General features: G+C 50.2%; 1 protein-coding gene across 3 annotated transcripts in view; it reads left to right on the plus strand.

Moving 5' to 3' along the window:
- Positions 1-22166, plus strand: part of LOC140399897 (tyrosine-protein kinase receptor UFO-like) — a 49326-nt gene that overhangs the window by 4729 nt on the left and 22431 nt on the right. For 2 of the 3 annotated variants that reach the window (XM_072489376.1, XM_072489377.1), the window contains exons 2-5: positions 408-460; positions 1056-1713; positions 18055-18216; positions 19694-19856. In XM_072489376.1, the coding sequence (XP_072345477.1) occupies positions 408-460; positions 1056-1713; positions 18055-18216; positions 19694-19856 (1036 nt within the window). The remainder of the gene's footprint in view (positions 1-407; positions 461-1055; positions 1714-18054; positions 18217-19693; positions 19857-22166) is intronic. The other variant, XM_072489379.1, reaches the window with a different exon arrangement.

Genomic DNA, 22166 nt, shown 5'->3' on the forward strand with positions numbered 1-22166 from the left:
AAGGAGGATACTTTAGTCGATCTCAATCAACTTAATTTGTACTGTGCCAAATTAACTCTTTAGTGGGCTGGTTTTAGCACAGTGGGCAAAACAGCTGGCTTGTAATGCAGAACAAGGCCAGCAGCGCGGGTTCAATTCCCGTACCGGCATCCCCGAACAGGCGCCGGAATGTGGCGACTAGGGGCTTTTCACAGTAACTTCATTTGAAGCCTACTTGTGACAATAAGCGATTGTTATATTATTAGTGACACCCAGACATCTGTGTACAGGCACACAAACATTTGTACTTCAGGAAAGTGCCCTCAAACACTTGCTCACATGGTGACACATGGAGAGATAGGGGACCATTGGTGCTGGGAAACGTGATCCGTTTGTGGGTTTCTTACGCAAGCTCTTTCTTTTCGCAGTGGTCGTGTTTGACTCTTGGAGGGACAGCTGGCCGCTGAAGGTGAATGCCAAGGTAAGCAATTGGAACTTCCCCGGCACCCATCTTTCCGTTTCACCATCCCGCGTTTCCGATAATATTTCAACTTATTCACCATAAAAATGATTGCAACAATTTGCATTTGTATGTCGCACCTCATCTAGATTAAAACATCGGTATTTAACAAGGTTTGGCTGGAGGGGGGAGATCCAACACCAGGACAGGTACAGCACGGGGTTAGATACAGAGTAAAGCTCCCTCTACACTGTCCCCATCAATCACTCCCAGGACAGGTACAGCACGGGGTTAGATACAGAGTAAAGCTCCCTCTACACTGTCCCCATCAAACACTCCCAGGACAGGTACAGCACGGGGTTAGATACAGAGTAAAGCTCCCTCTACACTGTCCCCATCAAACACTCCCAGGACAGGTACAGCACGGGGTTAGATACTGAGTAAAGCTCCCTCTACACTATCCCCATCAAACACTCCCAGGACAGGTACAGCACAGGGTTAGATACAGAATAAAGCTCCCTCTGAATGCTGATAATGTGTCTTTACTCCATTTGCAGCTGTGATTTCTGTGTGTGAGATTGTTGATTGTAACAGTTGCCTTGTAATGTGTCCACAGTGGTCTGACAACCTGTTTACGCTGGAGAGCAATTCATCGCACTTGGTGTATCAGAGCTGTCCCGTGAGCACCGAGGTTCAGGAGAGGTCCCTGGTCATGTGGACTGAACCAATTCCCATTGGGAACGCTCACCACGTCTTCCTGGACATGAAGTTTGCTCTCTCCAGCTGCCTGTCCCAGGAGGGGTGCAGGGAGAGTTTTGCCCTGTACGTTTTCCAATCGGACAGAGACTATGCCAGGCCCAGGGTCAACCAGTCCGTCATGATCCCGATCAGGGGGGAGAAGCACTTTCCCAAAGAGTACCTGGACGGGCCCATCGACTGGACCAGGCTGAAGGCCTCCCTCAACACGGTGGTGGGGGAGAGCCTGGGCGCCGTTCGCCACTTGCAGTTCCAGCTGGGCTTCGATTACGTCGGGCCCTGCCTCCTCCTCAGTTCCTTCAGGGTGTATTACAAGAGGTGCCCGGACAGCCGCGACGGCCTGGCGGCCTACCCCGAGGTTACGGGCGGCGGGGAACTGGTACCGGGCCTGTGTGTCAGCGACGCGCTGCAAGAGGGCGACCTGCTGAGGAGATGCGGCCTGGATGGTGTGTGGGGACCCTCCGCTGGTCACTGCGTCTGCAGGGAGGGTCACCAAGCTGAGGGGGACGCCTGTAAAGGTAAGGGCTCTTTCAATCACTTTCCTATCAGGAATACTCTTTGCAGTCCATTTGACTAGTGTTGACAGACAATCCATGTAAGGGAAGAGGAAGCCATGACAGCAACTCTCACATTCACAGTGGAAGCCACTGGATGGTCATCAGAAGGAGGAACATTGATTGCTTTTCTCATCCTGCAATCATCAAAATCATGTGAGATTCAGGCTACTAGACTAGAAGGGCTTGAGGTTCATAAGGAGCAGGTGTTAGCAAGTGTGAAAATAGATAAGTCCCCTGGGCCGGATGGGATTTATCCTAGGATTCTCTGGGAAGCTAGGGAGGAGATTGCTGAGCCTTTGGCTTTGATCTTTAAGTCATCTTTGTCTACAGGAATAGTGCCAGAAGACTGGAGGGTAGCAAATGTTGTCCCCTTGTTCAAGAAGGGGAGTAGAGACAACCCCGGTAACTATAGACCAGTGAGCCTTACTTCTGTTGTGGGCAAAATCTTGGAAAGGTTTATAAGAGATGGGATATATAATCATCTGGAAAGGAATAAGTTGGTTAGAGATAGTCAACACGGTTTTGTGAAGGGTAGGTCGTGCCTCACAAACCTTATTGAGTTCTTTGAGAAGGTGACCAAACAGGTGGATGAGGGTAAAGCAGTTGATGTGTATATGGATTTCAGTAAAGCGTTTGATAACGTTCCCACGGTAGGCTATTGCAGAAAATACAGAGGCATGGGATTCAGGGTGATTTAGCAATTTGGATCAGAAATTGGCTAGCTGGAAGAAGCTGGTTGATGGGAAATGTTCAGACTAGAGTCCAGTTACTAGTGGTGTACCACAAGGATCTGTTTTGGGGCCAGTGCTGTTTGTCATTTTTATAAATGACCTGGAGGAGGGCGTAGAAGGATGGGTGAGTAAATTTGCAGATGACACTAAAGTCGGTGGAGTTGTGGACAGTGCGGAAGGATGTTCCAGGTTACAGCGGGATATAGATAAGCTGCAGCGCTGGGCTGAGAGGTGGCAAATGGAGTTTAATGCAGAAAAGTGTGAGGTGATTCATTTTGGAAGGAATAACAGGAAGACAGAGTACTGGGCTAATGATAAGATTCTTGGTTGTGTGGATGAGTAGAGTGATCTCGGCGTCCATGTACATAGATCCCTGAAAGTTGCCACCCAGGTTGAGAGGGTTGTTAAGAAGGCGTACGGTGTGTTAGCTTTTATTGGTAGAGGGATTGAGTTTCGGAGCCATGAGGTCATGTTGCAGCTGTACAAAACTCTGGTGCGGCCGCATTTGGAGTATTGCGTGCAATTCTGGTCGCCACATTATAGGAAGAATGTGGAAGCATTGGAAAGGGTGCAGAGGAGATTTACCAGAATGTTGCCTGGTATGGAGGGAAGATCTTATGAGGAAAGGCTGAGGGACTTGAGGCTGTTTTCATTAGAGAGAAGAAGGTTAAGAGGTGACTTAATTGAGGCATACAAGATGATCAGAGGATTAGATAGAGTGGACAGTGAGAGCCTTTTTCCTCGGATGGTGATGTCGAGCACGAGGGGACATACCTTTAAATTGAGGGGAGATAGATATAGGACAGATGTCAGAGGTAGGTTCTTTACTGAGAGAGTAGTAAGGGCGTGGAATGCCCTGCCTGCAACAGTAGTGGACTCGCCAACATTAAGGGCATTCAAATGGTCATTGGATAGACATATGGACGATAAGGGAATAGTGTAGATGGGCTTTAGAGTGGTTTCACAGGTCGGCACAACATCGAGGGCCGAAGGGCCTGTACTGCGCTGTAATGTTCTATGTCTTTCCCAATATGATCCCAACTTGTTTTTTTTTTAAATTTTATAAATTTAGAGTACCCATTTCTTTTTTTCCGATGAAGGAACAATGTAGCGTGGCCAATCCACCTACGCCTGCACATCTTGTTGTTGGGTTGTGGGGGTGAGACCCACGCAGACGCAGGGCGGCACGGTACCACAGCGGCCAGCACTGTTGCTTCACAGCGCCAGGGTCTCGGGTTTGATTCCCGGCTTGGGTCACTGTCTGTGCGGAGTCTGCACGTTCTCCCCGTGTCTGCGTGGGTTTCCTCCGGGTGCTCCGGTTTCCTCCCACAAGTCCCCGAAAGACGTGCTTGTCGGGTGGATTGGCCACGCTAAATTGCCCCTTAGTGTCCAAATAGGTGTTAGAAGATAGGGTGGAGGTGTGGGCTTAAATGGGGCGCTCTTTCCAAGGGCCGGCAGACTCGATGGGCAGAATTGTTACGGGCCAGGGTTTAGAGAACCCCAAAGTGTATCATGGAGTTCACCTGACCCACAACTTTTAATAGATTGTGGTATGGGGAGCACACGGCCCACTCTACAGGTGTGGGACAGCAGAAATGGACGAGTATTTTTTAAAAACAAATCAATGTTTATTCTATGAACTCAAGTTAACCTTTTTAAAACAAACAGTGAATAACTTAGCAATCATTAATTCAAATACACCCCCAAACACTAAATAACCTGTATGCTATCCTTTTACACCCAAAAGACTTAACAACCCTTCAAACAGGAGCACATTAGGTTTACATTCAATATTGAAACGGTTTTACAATTCTGAGTTCACCAAATGATCCATGGATAGTCTTTGGATGGCAGAGATCAACCGCAGATACAGCTCACTGAAAAACACAGACACCCCCAAGCTTTCTCAAACTGAAACTAAAAAGCAGAAGTAGAGCTCAGCTCCACCCACACTCTGACATCACTCCAGTAACATGAGCAGCTCCATTTCTTAAAGATACATTTCTTAAACACCCATTTCTTAAAGGGTAATCTCACACGGCAGAATGGCCTCCTTCTGCACTGCAAATTCTATGATAATACGAATTCTATGAATGTGCAAACTCCACACGGACAGTGACCCGGGGCAGGGATCGAACCCGGGTCCTCGGCGCCGTGAAGCAGCAGTGTTAACCTGGTCGATAATCATTCAGCTCCTCATTGTTTTCAGCGGCTGAGCTCAGTAGCATGGAGGTCGAGAGAGGAACATTCTCTCTACTTCACTCAAATGTCCAGAGTCCCATCTGCTGCTGGGCCGGCCAAACTACGGTGGCTCCCAGTTAAGCAATGCCTTGTTTCAAAATATAAATTACTTTTTCATAGAATCAGAGAATAGAATGATAGAATCCCTACAGTGCAGAAGGAGGCCACTCTGCCCATTGTGTTTGCATCGGACCTTCCTCCAATAGAGCACCCTATCCAGGCCCAATCCGCCGTACCTATCTCCATTATCCCACCTAACCTTTTGGGCAATATTAGCATGGCCAATTCACCTAACCGGCAAACCTTTGCACTTTTCATGGTGTTTCATGGTCTCTACCCTCCCTATCTCGCTAACCTCCTCCAGCCCCTGCAACCCTCCCTATCTCTGTAACTTCCTCCTGCCCCTACAACCCTCCCTATTTCGCTAACCTCCTCCAACCCTCTCTGTCTCTGTAACCTCCTCCAGCCCCTACAACCCTCCCTATCTCTGTAACCCGCTCCAGCCCCGACAACCCTCCCTATCTCTGTAACTTCCTCCTGCCCCTACAACCCTCCCTATCTCTGTAACCCCTCCAACCCTCCCTATCTCTGTAACCTCCTCCAGCCCCTACAACCCTTCCTATCTCTATAACTTCCTCCTGCCCCTACATCCCTCCCTCTCTATGTAACCTCCTTCAGCCCCTACAACCCTCCCTATCTATATAACCTCCTCCAGACTCTACAACCCTCCTTCTCTCTCTACCTCCTCCAGCCCCTACAACCCTCTCTATCTCTGTAAGCTCCGCCAGCCCCTACAACCCTCCCTATCTCTGTCACCCCCTTTCAGTCCCTACAACCCTCCCTGTCTATATAACCACCTCCAGCTCATACAACCCTCCCTTACTCTGTGATCTCCTCCAGTCCCTACAACCCTCCCTATCTCTGTAACCTTCTCCAGCCCCTACGACCCTCCCTAACTCTGTAACCTCCTCCACCCCCCTACAACCCTCCCTATCTCTGTAACCTCCTCCAGCCCCCTACAACCCTCCCTATCTCTGTAACCTCCTCCAGCCCCGATAACCCTCCCTATCTCTGTAACCTCCTCCAGCCCCTACAACCGTCTCAGAAACCTGTGCTACTCCACCTCTGGCCCGATATCCTGCCCCACACCACTGGCAGCCATGACCTTAGCTGTTTCGGTGCTAATCTCCGGAATTTTCTGACCGAACCTTCCCTTTGAACCTATCTGAATATTTCTTGAGGTGAGCAGTTAGGTCCCTCAATGTCAAACATAATTTAAATACCCTCTGGCCAGGCCCCTTGGGCATCAGAACGTCAGATTGGAAATTGCAACTGAAGAGGACCACTCGGCCCATTGAGTCTGCTCGCTACCCGATACTATCGTGACTGCAGTGAGGCCTTGACTCCATTTTCCAGCCCCTCCCCATATCCCGTTATTCTCTGAGGGACCAAAAGAATCTGCCTATCGGAGCCGCAAACGGTGGTTGTCAAGGGGACGTTTTGCTAGAAGAAGGCAGCCACTTAAATGCAAGTTGTTGTTGTTTTGCCTGCCTGAAGGCGCTGCGTGTAATATCCCGCACGGGACCAACGGGATGGGGATGCTCGTCGTCCCCGTGCTCCTCGCTAGGGGCAGGGTACCTCAATTAACCTCTGTGTACAAGGTCGGCCAGTAAGGAGGAACCCAGTTAGTATGTATATCATTCGTGTAGGTAAAACTTTGTTCTTATGTTACTCGGTGTGGATCCCCCTTGTCCTTATTAAACTGCGCTGGTGAAGTATGGGCTCCTCTGGGTGTCGCCTGTGTCGTTCCGAGATGGCCACACACTGTACACAAGTGCAGGCAGTGAGTTATGTGCAGGCTATTCCACCGTGATGGCATCACAGCCTGTCCTTCCATGGGGGGGGGTCTCAGTATCAGGAACTCTGACTGTTTCGGTCCCTCTCTTTCCCAAGGGAGTACAATCCTGTCCTCCCACGGGCTGAGATCTCCTAACGCAGACAGCCAATTGGACCCGTGCCTCGGTGCTCCAACGCGCCTCAGTGCCGCCGTGTGCACTGAGCGAGGATGCCACTTGAACTCCAGTGTGGGGGGGGTGGTCTCGGACCAATGGCGGGCCGACTTGCCCCCGCGGCAGGTGGGCATGAATTTGAGCCTTGGCAACACCGACACTCGCGTGCGGCGCTGAGGGAGCCCTGCACTGCCAGAGATGCCGCTCACCTGTAGCCGAGGCCCCAGCTGTCTAGTCGTAAGGAAAGAAACCTGTGGGGCGATGAAGCTGCAGTTGAAGGGTTTCCCTCCCAACCAAACATCGATTAAAAATAAGACCACCTGAAATGTTTGCGGTCCAGGCGAGGGGACTGGAGAGGCGATTAGGGGAGCTGCCGTTTAGATTAGTAGGGGGAAGCTTTAGATACCTAGGTACTCAAGTGGCGCGGGAATGGGACCGGCTGCATAAATTAAATCTGGCCCGGCGAGTAGATCCAATAAAGGACGATTTTCAGAGGTGGAACGCCCGCCCGTTGTCATTAGCTGGGAGGGTGCAGACGGTGAAGATGACGGTCCTCACGAGATTCCTGTTTGTGTTTCAATGTCTCCCCATCTTTATTCCGCGGTCCTTTTTTAAACGGGTCAACAAAGTGATCACTGGCTTCGTCTGGGCGGGCAAGACCCCGCGGGTAAGGAAGGTAATGCCTGAGCGGAGTCGGGGAGAGGGCGGGCTGGCGCTGCCAAATTTTAGTAACTATTACTGGGCGGCGAATATAGCCATGACCAGGAAGTGGGTGGTGGGGGAGGGGTCGGCATGGGAGCGTTTTGGAGGCGGCTTCATGCAAGGGCACCAGTCTGGGGGCGTTGGTAACTGCGCCACTGCCATCCCCGCTGGCACGGTACTCCACCAGTCCCGTGGTGGTGGCGGCCCTGAGAGTCTGGGGGCCAGGGGAGGTGGCATGTGGGAGCAGAGGGAGCATCGGTCTGGTCCCCAATCTGTAATAATCACCGGTTTGCCCCGGGAAGTATGGATGGGGGGGTCCGGATACGGCAGAGAGCGGGGATTGAGAGGATGGGGGATATGTTTATAGAGGGGAGCTTTCCGAGTATGAGGGCGCTGGAGGAGAAGTTTGGGTTGGCGAGGGGAAACTAATTCCGGTATCTGCAGGTGTGGGACTTCCTATGTAAACAGGTGTCAACCTTCCCGCTCCTACCGCTAAGGGGGAGTCAGGACAGGGTCGTTTCCAGAGGGTGGGTAGGAGAAGGGACCGTCTCTGACATTTACAAGGAGCTTATGAGGTCGGAGGAGACGCAGACCGAGGAGCTGAAGCGCAAGTGGGAGGCGGAGCTGGGGGGAGAGATAGAGGATGGTCTATGGGATGATGCGTTGAGCAGAGTGAACGCATCCGCAACATGTGCCTGGCTCAGCCTGATACAATTTAAAGTCGTCAACCGGGCTCACATGACAGTGGCCCGGATGAGCAGATTCTTTGGGGTGGAAGACAGGTGTGTAAAATGTGCGGGAGGACCAGCGAACCATGTCCACATGTTCTGGGCATGTCCGAAGCTTAGGGGATTTTGGCAGGGGTTTGCGGAAGTCATGTCCACGGTGTTAAAAACAAGGGTGGCACCGAGTCCAGAGGTGGCGATTTTCGGGATGTCGGAAGACCCGGGAATCCAGGAGGAGAAAGAGGCAGACGTTCTGGCCTTTGCTTCCCTGGTAGCCCGGAGACGGATACTGCTAGCTTGGAGGGACTCAAAGCCCCCGAAGTCGGAGACCTGGCTATCGGACATGGCTAGCTTTCTCTGTTTGGAGAAAATCAAGTTCGCCTTGAGAGGGTCACTGTTAGAACATAAGAACGTAAGAACTAGGAGCAGGAGTAGGCCATCTGGCCCCTCGAGCCTGCTCCACCATTCAATGAGATCATGGCTGATCTTTTGTGGACTCAGCTCCATTTTCCGGCCCGAACACCATAACCCTTAATCCCTTTATTCTTCAAAAAAAAAAATCTATCTTTATCTTAAAAACATTTAATGAAGGAGCCTCTACTGCTTCACTGGGCAAGGAATTCCATAGATTCACAACCCTTTGGGTGAAGAAGTTCCTCCTAAACTCAGTCCTAAATCTACTTCCCCTTATTTTGAGGCTATGCCCCCTAGCTCTGCTTTCACCCGCCAGTGGAAACAACCTGCCCGCATCTATCCTATCTATTCCCTTCAGAATTTTATATGTTTCTCTAAGATCCCCCCTCATCCTTCTAAATTCCAACAAGTACAGTCCCAGTCTACTCAACCTCTCCTCGTAATCCAACCCCTTCAGCTCTGGGATTAACCTAGTGAATCTTCTCTGCACACCCTCCAGTGCCAGTACGTCCTTTATCAAGTAAGGAGACCAAAACTGAACACAATACCCCAGGTGTGGCGTCACTAACACCTTATACAATTGCAGCATAACCTCCCTAGTCTTAAACTCCATCCCTCTAGCAATGAAGGACACAATTCCATTTGCCTTAGGGTTCGCCCGGAGGTGGCAACCGTTCGTCGACTTCTTCGCGGAAAATTAATCGTCAGCAGAAGGGGGAGGTTAGTTCAGCTTAGAGTAGGGGGTTAATAAAGGTGGGACCTGTAAGGGAGGGAGATGGCTTTTACACTATGTTTATAGTTTCATGTACATTGATTATTGTGTTGTCGTTATAATACCAAAAAATACCTCAATAAAATGTTGATTAAAAGAAAAAAAGAAGACCACCTGGTTATTTGGCACATTGCTGCTTTGGAATCTTGCTGTGCTTAAATTGAATGCCGCACATCTCTCCATTGCACTGTCTACACTTTGATAGTGCTTCATTGGCTGGGGAGCATTTAAGGACGTTCTGAGGCTCTCCTTCTTGAGCGGAGGGGTCCGTAGCCGGCTGTACCTTGCTCAGAACACACCGCACTCCGGACCACATGGGGCAGCACGGTAGCACAAGTGGATAGCACTGCGGCTCCACAGCGCCAGGGTCCCAGGTTCGATTCCCCGCTGGGTCACTGTCTGTGTGGAGTCTCCCCCGTGTGTGCGTGGGTTTCCTCCGGGTGCTCCGGTTTCCTTCCACAGTCCAAAGACGTGCAAATTAGGTGGATTGGCCGCGCTAAATTGCCCCTTCGTGTCCAAAAATGGTCAGGAAGGGTTATTGGGTTAGGGGGATAGGATGGAAGTGAGGGATTGAGTGGGTCGGTGCAGCTCAATGGGCCGAATGGCCTCCTTCTGCACTGTATGTTCTATGTTCTAGATCTGCAATGCTCTTTGACCAGCCCCCAAGGAGCTTGACATGATTTGATTTCGATGTAACTTGTTTGCAAACGGTTGAGTCACTGCTCCGGTCCTCTGGAAATTCGGAGACGGACAATTCCGACTCGGCTGAAGCGGAAAACTGCAAAGGGATGGCAACACAAAGCCTCCCCCGCCACCCCTCCCTCCAACCCTGCGGCGAGGAGTAAGCCCCTCGCTGGCTGATTCAGGGACTGCGGTTGAAAATACTTTGCCGCTGCCAGAGACTTAGCTGATTCAGTGGAAAGAGGGGGCACAAGCTTCTGACCACAGAGCAGGAAACAGGATGGGGCAGGCTGGGACTGGGGGACCGAGGCTCCATTCTTCCGGCTTCAGGCCTCCTTGCGATTTATTCTGGCTCCGCTGTGCCTGGCTCCGTGGTCATGCAGCGCCTGAGAGCCAAGTCTGAAGGAGCGTTCCCACACTGGCGCAGGCCACTGATTCGAATGTGGAATATTTGCATTTCACCGACTGGGGTGACAAACCGCAGGGTGGGAGTTGCAAATGGGAAATGTCAGAGAGGAGGGAGCTTCACTCTGTATCTAACCCCGTGCTGTACCTGTCCTGGGAGTGTTTGATGGGGACAGTGTAGAGGGAGCTTCACTCTGTATCTAACCCTGTGCTGTACCTGTCCTGGGAGTGTTTGATGGGGACAGTGTAGAGGGAGCTTCACTCTGTATCTAACCCCGTGCTGTACCTGTCCTGGGAGTGTTTGATGGGGACAGTGTAGAGGGAGCTTTACTCTGTATCTAACCCCGTGCTGTACCTGTCCTGGGAGTGTTTGATGGGGACCGTGTAGAGGGAGCTTCACTCTGTATCTAACCCCGTGCTGTACCTGTCCTGGGAGTGTTTGATGGGGGACAGTGTAGAGGGAGCTTTACTCTGTATCTAACCCCGTGCTGTACCTGTCCTGGGAGTGTTTGATGGGGACAGTGTAGAGGGAGCTTCACTCTGTATCTAACCCCGTGCTGTACCTGTCCTGGGAGTGTTTGATGGGGACAGTGTAGAGGGAGCTTTATTCTGTATCCAACCCCGTGCTGTACCTGTCCTGGGAGTGTTTGATGGGGACAGTGTAGAGGGAGCTTTACTCTGTATCTAATCCCGTGCTGTACCTGTCCTGGGAGTGTTTGATGGGGACAGTGTAGAGGGAGCTTTACTCTGTATCTAACCCCGTGCTGTCCCTGTCCTGGGAGTGTTTGATGGGGACAGTGTAGAGGGAGCTTTATTCTGTATCCAACCCCGTGCTGTACCTGTCCTGGGAGTGTTTGATGGGGACAGTGTAGAGGGAGCTTTACTCTGTATCTAACCCCGTGCTGTACCTGTACTGGGAGTGTTTGATGGGGGCAGTGTAGAGGGAGCTTCACTCTGTATCTAACCCCGTGCTGTACCTGTCCTGGGAGTGTTTGATGGGGGCAGTGTAGAGGGAGCTTCACTCTGTATCTAACCCCGTGCTGTACCTGTCCTGGGAGTGTTTGATGGGGACAGTGTAGAGGGAGCTTTATTCTGTATCCAACCCCGTGCTGTACCTGTCCTGGGAGTGTTTGATGGGGACAGTGTCGAGGAAGCTTTACTCTGTATCTAACCCCGTGCTGTCCCTGTCCTGGGGGTGTTTGATGGGGACAGTGTAGAGGGAGTTTATTACTGTTAAGAATGCCTGAAATGGAAATGTTTCCTATCCCCAGTATTAACATTCAACATCTTGAATGGAGGAAGTAGGCCCCGGAGTAGTGGACAATGTGGACGGGCTGGTCAGATGGGTACAGCGGTGCATTTTTGGAGGACTAATGCGGCAAGGGAACAAACAATGAATTATAGGACGCTCGGTCGTACAGAGGAACAGAGGGACCTTGGTGTGCATGTGTATAGAACCCTGAAGACGGCAGGACAGGCAGATAAAGTGGTTAAGAACGCATATGGAATACTTGCCTTTATTAGCCGAGGCATTGAATAGAAGAGCAGAGAAGTTATGCCGGAGCTGTATTTCATTGAACGTACAGTGCAGAAGGAGGCCATTCGGCCCATCGAGTCTGCACCGGCTCTTGGAAAGAGCACCCTACCCAAGCCCACACCTCCACCCTATCCCAGTAACCCCACCCAATACTAAGGGCAATTTTGGACACTTAAGGGTAATTTAGCATGGCCAATCCACCTAACCGGCGCATCTTTGGACTGTGGGAGGAAACCGGAGCAGCCGGAGGAAACCCACGCACACACGGGCAGGATGTGCAGACTCCGCACCAGACAGTGACCCACCGGAATCGAACCTGGGACCCTATTTCAGCTATCAAGCGAGACTGGGATAGACTGGAGTTGTGCTCCTTGGAGCAGAGAAGGCTTGAAGGGGGTGGAAATCTGACTGCGGTGTGTAAAATTAATTGCGGTGTATAAATTATGAGGGGCATAGATAGGGGGTCAATATCCAGGGGGCATAGATTGACGGTAAGTGGGGGGGGAGGTTTGGAGGGGGTGTGAGGAAAAACCTTTCTCACCCAGAGGTCGCTGCCTGTAAAGGGTGGTGGGGGCCCTCACGACATTTAAGAAGCATTTTATAGATGAGCTCTTGAAACACCACAACGGCCAAGGCTACAGGCCCCGTGCTGGGAATTGAATTTAAGGGATTGAATTTAAGACCCGTGAGGTGATGGTGCAGCTGTACAAAACCTTGGTAAGGCCACATTTGGAGTACTGGGTGCAGTTCCGGTCGCCTCATTTTAGGGAGGATGTGGAAGCTTTGGAAAAGGTGCAAAGGAGATTTTGCACATGTTGCCTGGAATGGAAAGTAGGCCTTACGAGAAAAGGTTGAGGGTGCTAGGCCTTTTCTCATTAGAACGGAGAAGGATGAGGGGCGACTTGATAAGAGGTTTATAAGATGATCAGGGGAATAGATAGAGTAGACAGTCATAGAATCATAGAAGTTTACAGCATGGAAACAGGCCCTTCGGCCCAACCAGTCCATGCCACCCAGTTTTTACCATTAAGCTAGTCCCAGTTGCCCGCACTTGGCCCATAACCCTCTATACCCACCTTACCCATGTAACTATCTAAATGCTTTTTAAAAGACACAATTGTACCCGCCTCTACTACTACCTCTGGCAGCACATTCCAGACACTCACTACCCTCTGAGTGAAGAAATTGCCCCTCTGGGCCCTTCTGAATCTCTCCCCTCTCACCTTAAACCTATGCCCTCTAGTGTTAGACTCCCCTACCTTTGGGAAAAGATGTTGACTATCTACCTTATCTATGCCCCTCATTATTTTATAGACCTCTATAAGATCACCCCTAAGCCTCCTACGCTCCAGGGAAAAAAGTCCCAGTCTATCCAGCCTCTCCTTATAACTCAAACCATCAAGTCCCGGTAACATCCTAGTAAATCTTTTCTGCACTCTTTCTAGTTTAATAATATCCTTTCTATAATAGGGTGACCAGAACTGCACACAGTATTCCAAGTGTGGCCGTACCAATGTCTTGTACAACTTCAACAAGACGTCCCAACTCCTGTATTCAATCAGAGACTTTTTTCCCGGGTGGAGCAAACCATTACAAGGGGACATAAATTGAAGGTGAATGGTGGAAGATATAGGGGGGGTGTCAGGGGTAGGTCCTTTACCCAGAGAGTAGTGGGGGCATGGAATGCACTGCCTGTGGAAGTAGTTGAGTCGGAAACATTAGGGACCTTCAAGCAGCTATTGGATAGGTACATGGATTACGGTAGAATGATGGGGTGTAGATTGATTTGTCCTTAATCTAGGACAAAAGTTCGTCACAACATCGTGGGCCGAAGGGCTGTATTTTCTATGTTCTAAATGGAATTAGAATAGATAGGTGCTCGATGGTTAGCACAGACGGGGTGAGCTGAAGGGACTCTGTGCTCTAAAACCTCTGGGACTCTGCATGACTGGGAAGGATGTTTTTTTTTTTAAATGCCTCAAAGCCAGGGCCAGGGTGTGTCCTCTACACCCACTCCCATTTCTCAGTCTGCTGTCTCTGTTACACAGAAGGCAAGAATGAAAAATGTAGTCTTTCTGGTGCCTGATGCTTGATTCAGTTCCTGGGTCTGGATCGACGGGGGGGGTTTAGGTGGAGGTTGGGTATGGGGCAGTGTTGAAATGAATGACGTTCGTGAATCCGAGATGTGTGCCGCCAACTAGAGCGCATGAGCTCTCCACTTAGATTAACAAGTCCTTAATGAGACCACATTTAATTTTCTCTGCAGGCGCTGGGTCCTCCTGACTGTGCTGAGTTCAGCCACACTGACTCACTCACCACCAAGACCGAACTGCCAAACTCCTTCTGTCTCTTCCCTTGTTTCTATTGGCGACCAGATTGTCAAAACTAAACCTGGTGTCACCGTAAAAGAATTTGAAGATAGACTTTTAATCTTCATTGCTGGGGTGAGGCAGATTGTGGACATGTTGTAAAGTGTCAGCTGACCGGCACCTCTCTCTCGCTTCCGAGTCAGGACGTCAATGGGTCCATGTCCCACTGCAGAAACTCAAGGACATAATCTCGGTGTAGTACCAATGAGATGTTTAACCCGGGACCCTCTTAAGTGGATGCCAAAGATTCCACAGTCACTATTTTGAAGGAGAGGAATCCTCATGGTCTCTTGGTTGACCTCACGCCACACCGGGTACCGATTAACTGGGCCGCACGGTGGCACAGTGGTTAGCACTGCTGCCTCACAGCCCCAGGGACCCGGGTTCGATTCCCGGCTCGGGTCACTGTCTGTGTGGAGTCTGCAAGTTCTCCCCCGTGTGTGCGTGGGTTTCCTCCGGGTGCTCCGGTTTCCTCCCACAGTCCAAAGATGTGCAGGTTAGGTGGATTGGCCACGCTAAATTGCCCCTTGGTGTCCAACCGGCATGGTGGGGTTACTAGGTAACGGGGATAGGGCGCTCTTTCCAAGAGCCGGTGCAGACTCGATGGGCCAAATGGTCTCCCTCGGCACTGTAAATTCTATGTTTCTATGATCTGGTCGTTCATCTACTTGTTGTTTATGGGAGGTTACTGTGCACAGATTGGCCGCGATGTTTTCCAATAGTGCCAGAGAGGCTACACCTCAAGAGAAAGTACTTGATTGGCTGTGTAGGCCTTTGGGATCTCACTCCATTACTCAATATCACGCTGTGGACAATTATCTATGTTGTTTCTAACCGTGGTAATACCATGCACTCTGGAACATGTCCCAATCACTGAGGTTTCTCAACAGGGTGTAGAGCCTTGGTGGGACCACACCCCGAGGATAGTGTGCAATTTTGGTTTCTGTACCTTGGAATGGACGGGTTCTTGGGAGTGGAGTGAAGGTTCGCTGCACTGATTCCTGGGTTGAGCGAATTGTCCTTTGAAAGATTGAGTAGATTCGGCCGATATGTCCTCGCGTTTAGAAGAAGACAAGGTGATCGAATTGAGATATGTAACACTCTCAACAGGCTTTTCATGCTGGGAGGGTGTTTCCCTGACTAGGAGGCCTGGGACTTGGGAACGCAGACTCCGAATACGGGATCTGTCACGTAGGAAGGAGATGGGGAGAAATCGCTTCCCTCAAAAGGCGGTAAACCTTTAGATTCTCCACTGCAGAGGCTGTTCAGTTGTTGACTATGTTCACGGTGGGGATTGATAGCACGGTAGACAGTGGTTAGCACTGTTGCTTCACAGCGCCAGGGTCCCGGGTTCGATTCCCGGCTTGGGTCACTGTCTGTGTGGAGTCTGCACGTTCTCCCCGTGTGTGCGTGGGTTTCCTCCGGGCGCTCCGGTTTCCTCCCACAAGTCCCCGAAAGACGTGCTTGTAGGGTGAATTGGACATTCTGAATTCTCCCTCCGCGTACCCGAACAGGCGCCAGAATGTGGCGACGAGGGGATTTCCACAGTAACTTCATTGCAGTGTTAATGTAAGCCTACTTGCGACACTAATAAAGATTATTATATTATTACAGTCTCATTGTATGCATCAGTATGGTCGGGGTATGGTAACGCAGAGTCTGTATAAGGCTAACCAATCTCAGTAGCAGAGTGTGGGAGGGCTGTTTTTGCATCGTGAATACTGCATTTCAACACACAGTGGGCGCCAGTCTCAACAAGTTATCTTTTAGGGACTGTGACTGACAGTAATGTGGAAGTGGTTGTGCAACTCGTGGAAAGATGTCATTAGCTGGAGCCTGACTTTAAACCTCAGATTTTCAGACAATCCAATTCTGTCCAAGATGTTTGGCCCTGAACTGAAATGACAGGGAGTTCTCGAAAATCATTTCTCCCACTCTGGACGGGGGACAAGAAAAGGCTTGGCTCATTTCTATTCCGATTGGGTCTTTCCCAAGACTACGATCTTTCCTTCTTCCTCCAAACTCAAACTTCTTTGTTTACCTGCACATCCGTGGCCCGTGGGAGGAAACCGGAGCACCCGGAGGAAACCCACGCACACACGGGGAGAACGTGCAGACTCCGCACAGACAGTGACCCAAGCCCGGGAATCGAACCTGGGATCCTGGAGAGGCTAGTCATGGAGAAGATGGTTCCTCCACACGTGCGGGGGCGGATCAGAACCAGGGTCCATAAATATTTAGATAGTCACTGACAAATCCAATGGGAAACTCGGGAGATTGGTGGGCGGCACAGTGGTTAGCACTGTTGCTTCACAGCGGCGGGGACCCCGGTTTGATTCCGGCCTCGGGTGCCTGCCTGTGCGGAGTCTGCACGTTCCCCCCCCCCCCCACCGTGTGTGCGTGGGTTTCCTCCGGGTGCTCCGGTTTCCTCCCACAGCCCAAAGACGTGCAGGTTAGGTGGATTGGCCGTGCTAAATTGCCCTTAGTGTCCAAAGGTTAGGTGGGTGTTATAACCTGCCTGCTTACCATTGGCTGGGGACTAATGCCAATCCCACAATCCTGTGGGAGAATGAGCTTCCCCAATGAGGGGGGGGGGCGGAGAAATCATTAGCAGACTCCCTGTATAAATAAAGCTGACCAGTTTGGAACCAGCCAGCAAGGAGTGAGCAGCAAGCGAAGTTGCTGCTGCTGTTGTGTGTATATATATGTTATTGTAAATAAATGTTATTTCTTTGTATCCTTAAAACTCGTGCTGGATTCTTCGTGGCCCTCACAAAAGTGGGGTTACGGTGGGGTCTATTAAAGGGTTGGTGCAGACTCAATGGGCCGAATGGCCTCCTTCTGCATTTTAGGGATTCTGATTGCCAGAGACTGGGAAGAATGTGAACACTGCCCAGTCCGTCACACGAACCCGCCTCCCATCCATTGACTCTGTCTACACCTCCCGCTGCCTGGGGAAAGCGGACAGCGTAATCAAAGACCCCTCCCACCTGGCTTACTCCCTCTTCCAACTTCTTCCATCGGGCAGGAGATACAGAAGTCTGAGAACGCGCACGAACAGACTCAAAAACAGCTTCTTCCCCGCTGTCACCAGACTCCTAAATGACCCTTGTATGGACTGAACTGATCTCGTCACACATCTTCTCTACTGAGTAGTACTACGTATGCGTCACCTGATGTCTGTGTCTGTGTATTTACATTGTGCATTTATCGTATGTCCTACGTTTTTCATGTATGGAACAGTCTGCCGGGACTGTACCCGGAACAATACTTTTATAGTAATCTTTATTTGTGTCACAAGTAGGCTTACATTAACACTGCAATGAAGTTACTGTGAAAATCCCCTCATCGCCACATTCCGGCGCCTGTTCGGGTACACGGAGGGAGAATTCAGAATGTCCAATTCACCCAACAAGCACGTCTTTCGGGGACTTGTGGGAGGAAACCGGAGCGCCCGGAGGAAACCCACGCAGACACGGGGGGGAGAACGTGCAGACTCCGCACAGACAGTGACCCGAGCCGGGAATCGAACCCGGGTCCCCGGCGCTGTGTAGCAACAGTGCTGACCACTGTGCTTCCATGGCCCACCCCCCACCTTTTCACTGTACCCCGGAACACGTAACAATAAATCTAAATACAAATGAAAGTCGCTCCCTCAATCCTTTGAATTTGATTTGATGCTTACACTTTATTCATTTGTCCTGTTCCTCGCTCAGCCTGTAAAATTGGATACTTCAAGGACGAGGTCGGGCATGGAAACTGCACCAAATGCCCCGCCAACAGTCACTCCGAAGCCGAGGCCTCTGTCTCCTGCCCATGTTTGAGCGGTTACAACAGGACTGAGGCACACACTCCATCGTCTTCTTGCATTGCCATTGGTAAGATATGTTGTGCCAAGGACTGTCAATGTCCGACAGGTCCTCAATGTGAACCACGCAGACCAGGTACATGCCACGCGGGCACTTTGTCCTGGTGAGAGTTTGAAGGTGGATAAACGTTGGCGAGTGGGGAGAGATGCTTTAATGCACATTTTGTGTCCTGATCTCGCTGCTCCAAGTCACTCGTTTATTTCGCAGTTGTCACTAAACTATCTTTTACATACTTTGATCACCAAGGGACCAATCAGATGTCAGCTGTGGCTCAACAAATCTGCTCCCACCTCCCTTCCAGATCACGGAAACTCGCTCCACCATTCAATTCAATTGTGTCTGATCTCCCCTTGGCCTCAACTCCACCGTCCTGCCCGTAGTCCGTAACCCTTCTACCTTCACCAATTAAACGTCTGTCTATTTCCTCCCAGCGTCCACCGCGCTCTGCGCAGCGAATTCCACAGGTGCACAACCCTTTGGGGGAAGCAGTTCCTTCTCTCTCTTTTCAATCTGCCGCCTCTTCTCTAAGACTGTGACCTCTCGTTCTCGAACGCCCCACAAGAGGAAGCATCTGCTCCGTGTCTACTTTATCCACCCCTTTTATCATCGTGTATACCTCGATTTGATCGCCCCTCATTCTTCTGAATTCTAGAGAATGCCGGCCTAAACTGTGCAATCGCTCCTCGTACGACAAACCCCTCGTCTCTGGAATCAAGCTAGTGAACCTCCTCTGAACTGCCTCCAATGTCACTACATCCCTCCTCAAATAAGGGGACCAAAACTGTGCTCAATATTCCAGGTGCCGTCTCACCAATGCCATGTACAGTTGCAACATCACTTCCCGACCTTTATACTCTATTCCTTGCGATATAAAGGCCCAAATTCCATTTACCTTCCTTATTACATGCTGCACCTGCATGCTGTGGTTTATACGCAAGGACGCTCAGATCCCTCTGCACTGAGACTCCCTGGGCGCGATTCTCCGAAATGGAGACTTGAGTGTTCGCGCCGTCGTGAACGCCGTTGCGTTTCAGGACGGCGCGAAACGGGTGCGAGGACGACCGATTCTGTCCCCCTGAAGTTTCTCTCCGTTGAGATAAGAAGTCGCCTTTCCATTTTGCCGACCAAAATGGACAACTTCGCACCTGCCCAGGTTAAACTCCACCTGGCCCGCACACCTTCCCGTTCGACATCCATCTCTAAAGTCCTCATTGCAAATTACTGTCCCACCTATTTGAGGGCCATCTGCAAATCTGGCATTGGCACCTTCTGTCCTGACATCTTTCTCTGCTGTACAGAGAAGAACCATTCACCTCCTCACACAAGAGAAGACCTCCATTCTTTGTGTTAATCTAATTATTTAAAATTCAAATTGGGCTCATGGTTTGGGGTGGCTAGGTAATCGGGAGAGCTGTGATTCTGCGCTCAAGGGTGAGCAGTTGTATTGCTCATCCTTCCTGATGTTTTTCGTGTTTGTATCCAACAGAGACGAGCAATCCATTCCTCACGACCAGAAACCTGGCATTAGAGAAGGACGACAGTGGAGGGACAGTGACGGGGGTGATACTGGCAGCTATCGGGGGTGCACTGCTGGTCGCCGTGCTCATCATCGGCGTCCTTGTGAGTTGGAGAATCAAAACAAAAAACAAGTAAGGATTAAACCCGTTCTGTGGGGGTGGGGGGTGGGGGGGGTACAAGACCGAACAAGAACACAAAGAGCACTAGAAGAGAGCAAGGGAGGCATGAAACCCCTGATTTTAATACCCTCTCATCGAATAACTTTAATACTCTTGTCTGGGGCTGGTTTAGCACGGTTGGGCTTATGAAAATGAAATGAACATCGCTTATTGTCACAAGTAGGCTTCAAATGAAGTTACTGTGAAAAGCCCCCTAGTCGCCACATTCCGGCGCCTGTTCGGGGAGGCTGTTACGGGAACTGTGCTCAATACTCCAGCTGGCTTGCAATGCACAACAATGCCAGCAGCGCGGGTTCAATTCCCGTACCGGCCTCCCCGAACAGGCGCCGGAATGTGGCGACTAGGGGCCTTTCACAGCAACTTCATTGAAGCCGACTTGTGACAATAAGCGATTAGTATTATAATCCACACCCCTCACTGTAACACTGTCTGAAATACCCCCACACCCCTCACTGATGGGATCGACCCCAGAATACTGAAGGAGGCTGGAGAGGAAATTGCTGAGGCCTTGACAGAAATATTTGGATCCTCACTGTCTTCAGGTGATGTCCCCGAGGACTGGAGAATAGCCAATGTTGTTCTTCTGTTTAAGAAGGGTAGCAAGGATAATCCAGGGAACTACAGGCCGGTGAGCCTTACTTCAGTGGTAGGGAAATTACTGGAGAGAATTCTTTGAGAGAATACTGGAGAGGATCTACTCCCATTTGGAAGCAGATTGACGTATTAGTGAGAGGCAGCATGGTTTTGTGAAGGGGAGGTCGTGTCTCACTAACTTGATAGAGTTTTTCGAGGAGGTCACAAAGATGATTGATGCAGGTAGGGCAGTGGATGTTGTCTATATGGACTTCAGTAAGGCCTTTGACAAGGTCCCTCATGGTAGACTAGTACAAAAGGTGAAGTCACACGGGATCAGGGGTGAGCTGGCAAGGTGGATACAGAACTGGCTATGTCATAGAAGGCAGAGAGTAGCAATGGAAGGATGCTTTTCTAATTGGAGGACTGTGACCAGTGGTGTTCCGCAGGGATCAGTGCTGGGACCTTTGCTGTTTGTAGTATATATAAATGATTTGGAGGAAAATGTAACTGGTCTGATTAGTAAGTTTGCAGACGACACAAAGGCTAGTGGAATTGCGGATAGCGATGAGGACTGCCAGAGGATACAACAGGATTTAGATTGTTTGGAGACTTGGGCGGAGAGATGGCAGATGGAGTTTAATCCGGACAAATGTGAGGTAATGCATTTTGGAAGGTCTAATGCAGGTAGGGAATATACAGTGAATGGTAGAACCCTCAAGAGTATTGAAAGTCAGAGAGATCTAGGTGTACAGGTCCACAGGTCACTGAAAGGGGCAACACAGGTGGAGAAGGTAGTCAAGAAGGCATTCAACATGCTTGCCTTCATTGGCCGGGGCATTGAGTATAAGAATTGACAAGTCATGTTGCAGCTGTATAGAACCTTAGTTAGGCCACACTTGGAGCATAGTGTTCAATTCTGGTCGCCACACTACCTGAAGGATGTGGAGGCTTTAGAGAGGGTACAGAAGAGATTTACCAGAATGTTGCCTGGTATGGAGGGCATTAGCTATGAGGAGCGGTTGAATAAACTCGGTTTGTTCTCACTGGAACGACGGAGGTTGAGGGGCGACCTGATAGAGGTCTACAAAATTATGAGGGGCATAGACAGAGTAGATAGTCAGAGGCTTTTCCCCAGGGTAGAGGTGTCAATTACTAGGGGGCATAGGTTTAAGTGTAGAAGATTGTAGTTTAGTCGGGCAGCATGGTCGGCACGGGCTTGGAGGGCCGAAGGGCCTGTTCCTGTGCTGTACATTTCTTTGTTTGTTTGTATTCGAGCATGGCACAACTATGATGAATGGAATTAAATCCTGCGATATAATTGCTGGTATCATAGACATGGAAAATATTTCTAAATACATATTATTGTGGGACGTTAAAAGATTTATTCATACCGTTAGTGATCAATGGATTAATCAGTATCTTGCCATGATAATTCTCTTGGAAAATGATCATCGGTTTAATGTCCTGTACCCGGTTCTCCGTCCCGCCAGCCCCGTTATCCGGCTGTACATTTCTTTGTTCTTTGTTCTTTGTAACTCTCTCTGATATACCCCACACCCCTCACTGTAACACTCTCTGATATACCCCACACCCCTCACTGTAACACTCTCTGATATACCCCACACCCCTCATTGTAACACTCTCTGATATACCCCACACCCCTCACTGTAACACTCTCTGATATAC

Source organism: Scyliorhinus torazame, chromosome 24 (assembly GCF_047496885.1).
Source record: "Scyliorhinus torazame isolate Kashiwa2021f chromosome 24, sScyTor2.1, whole genome shotgun sequence".
NCBI classification, from domain to species: Eukaryota; Metazoa; Chordata; class Chondrichthyes; order Carcharhiniformes; family Scyliorhinidae; genus Scyliorhinus; species Scyliorhinus torazame.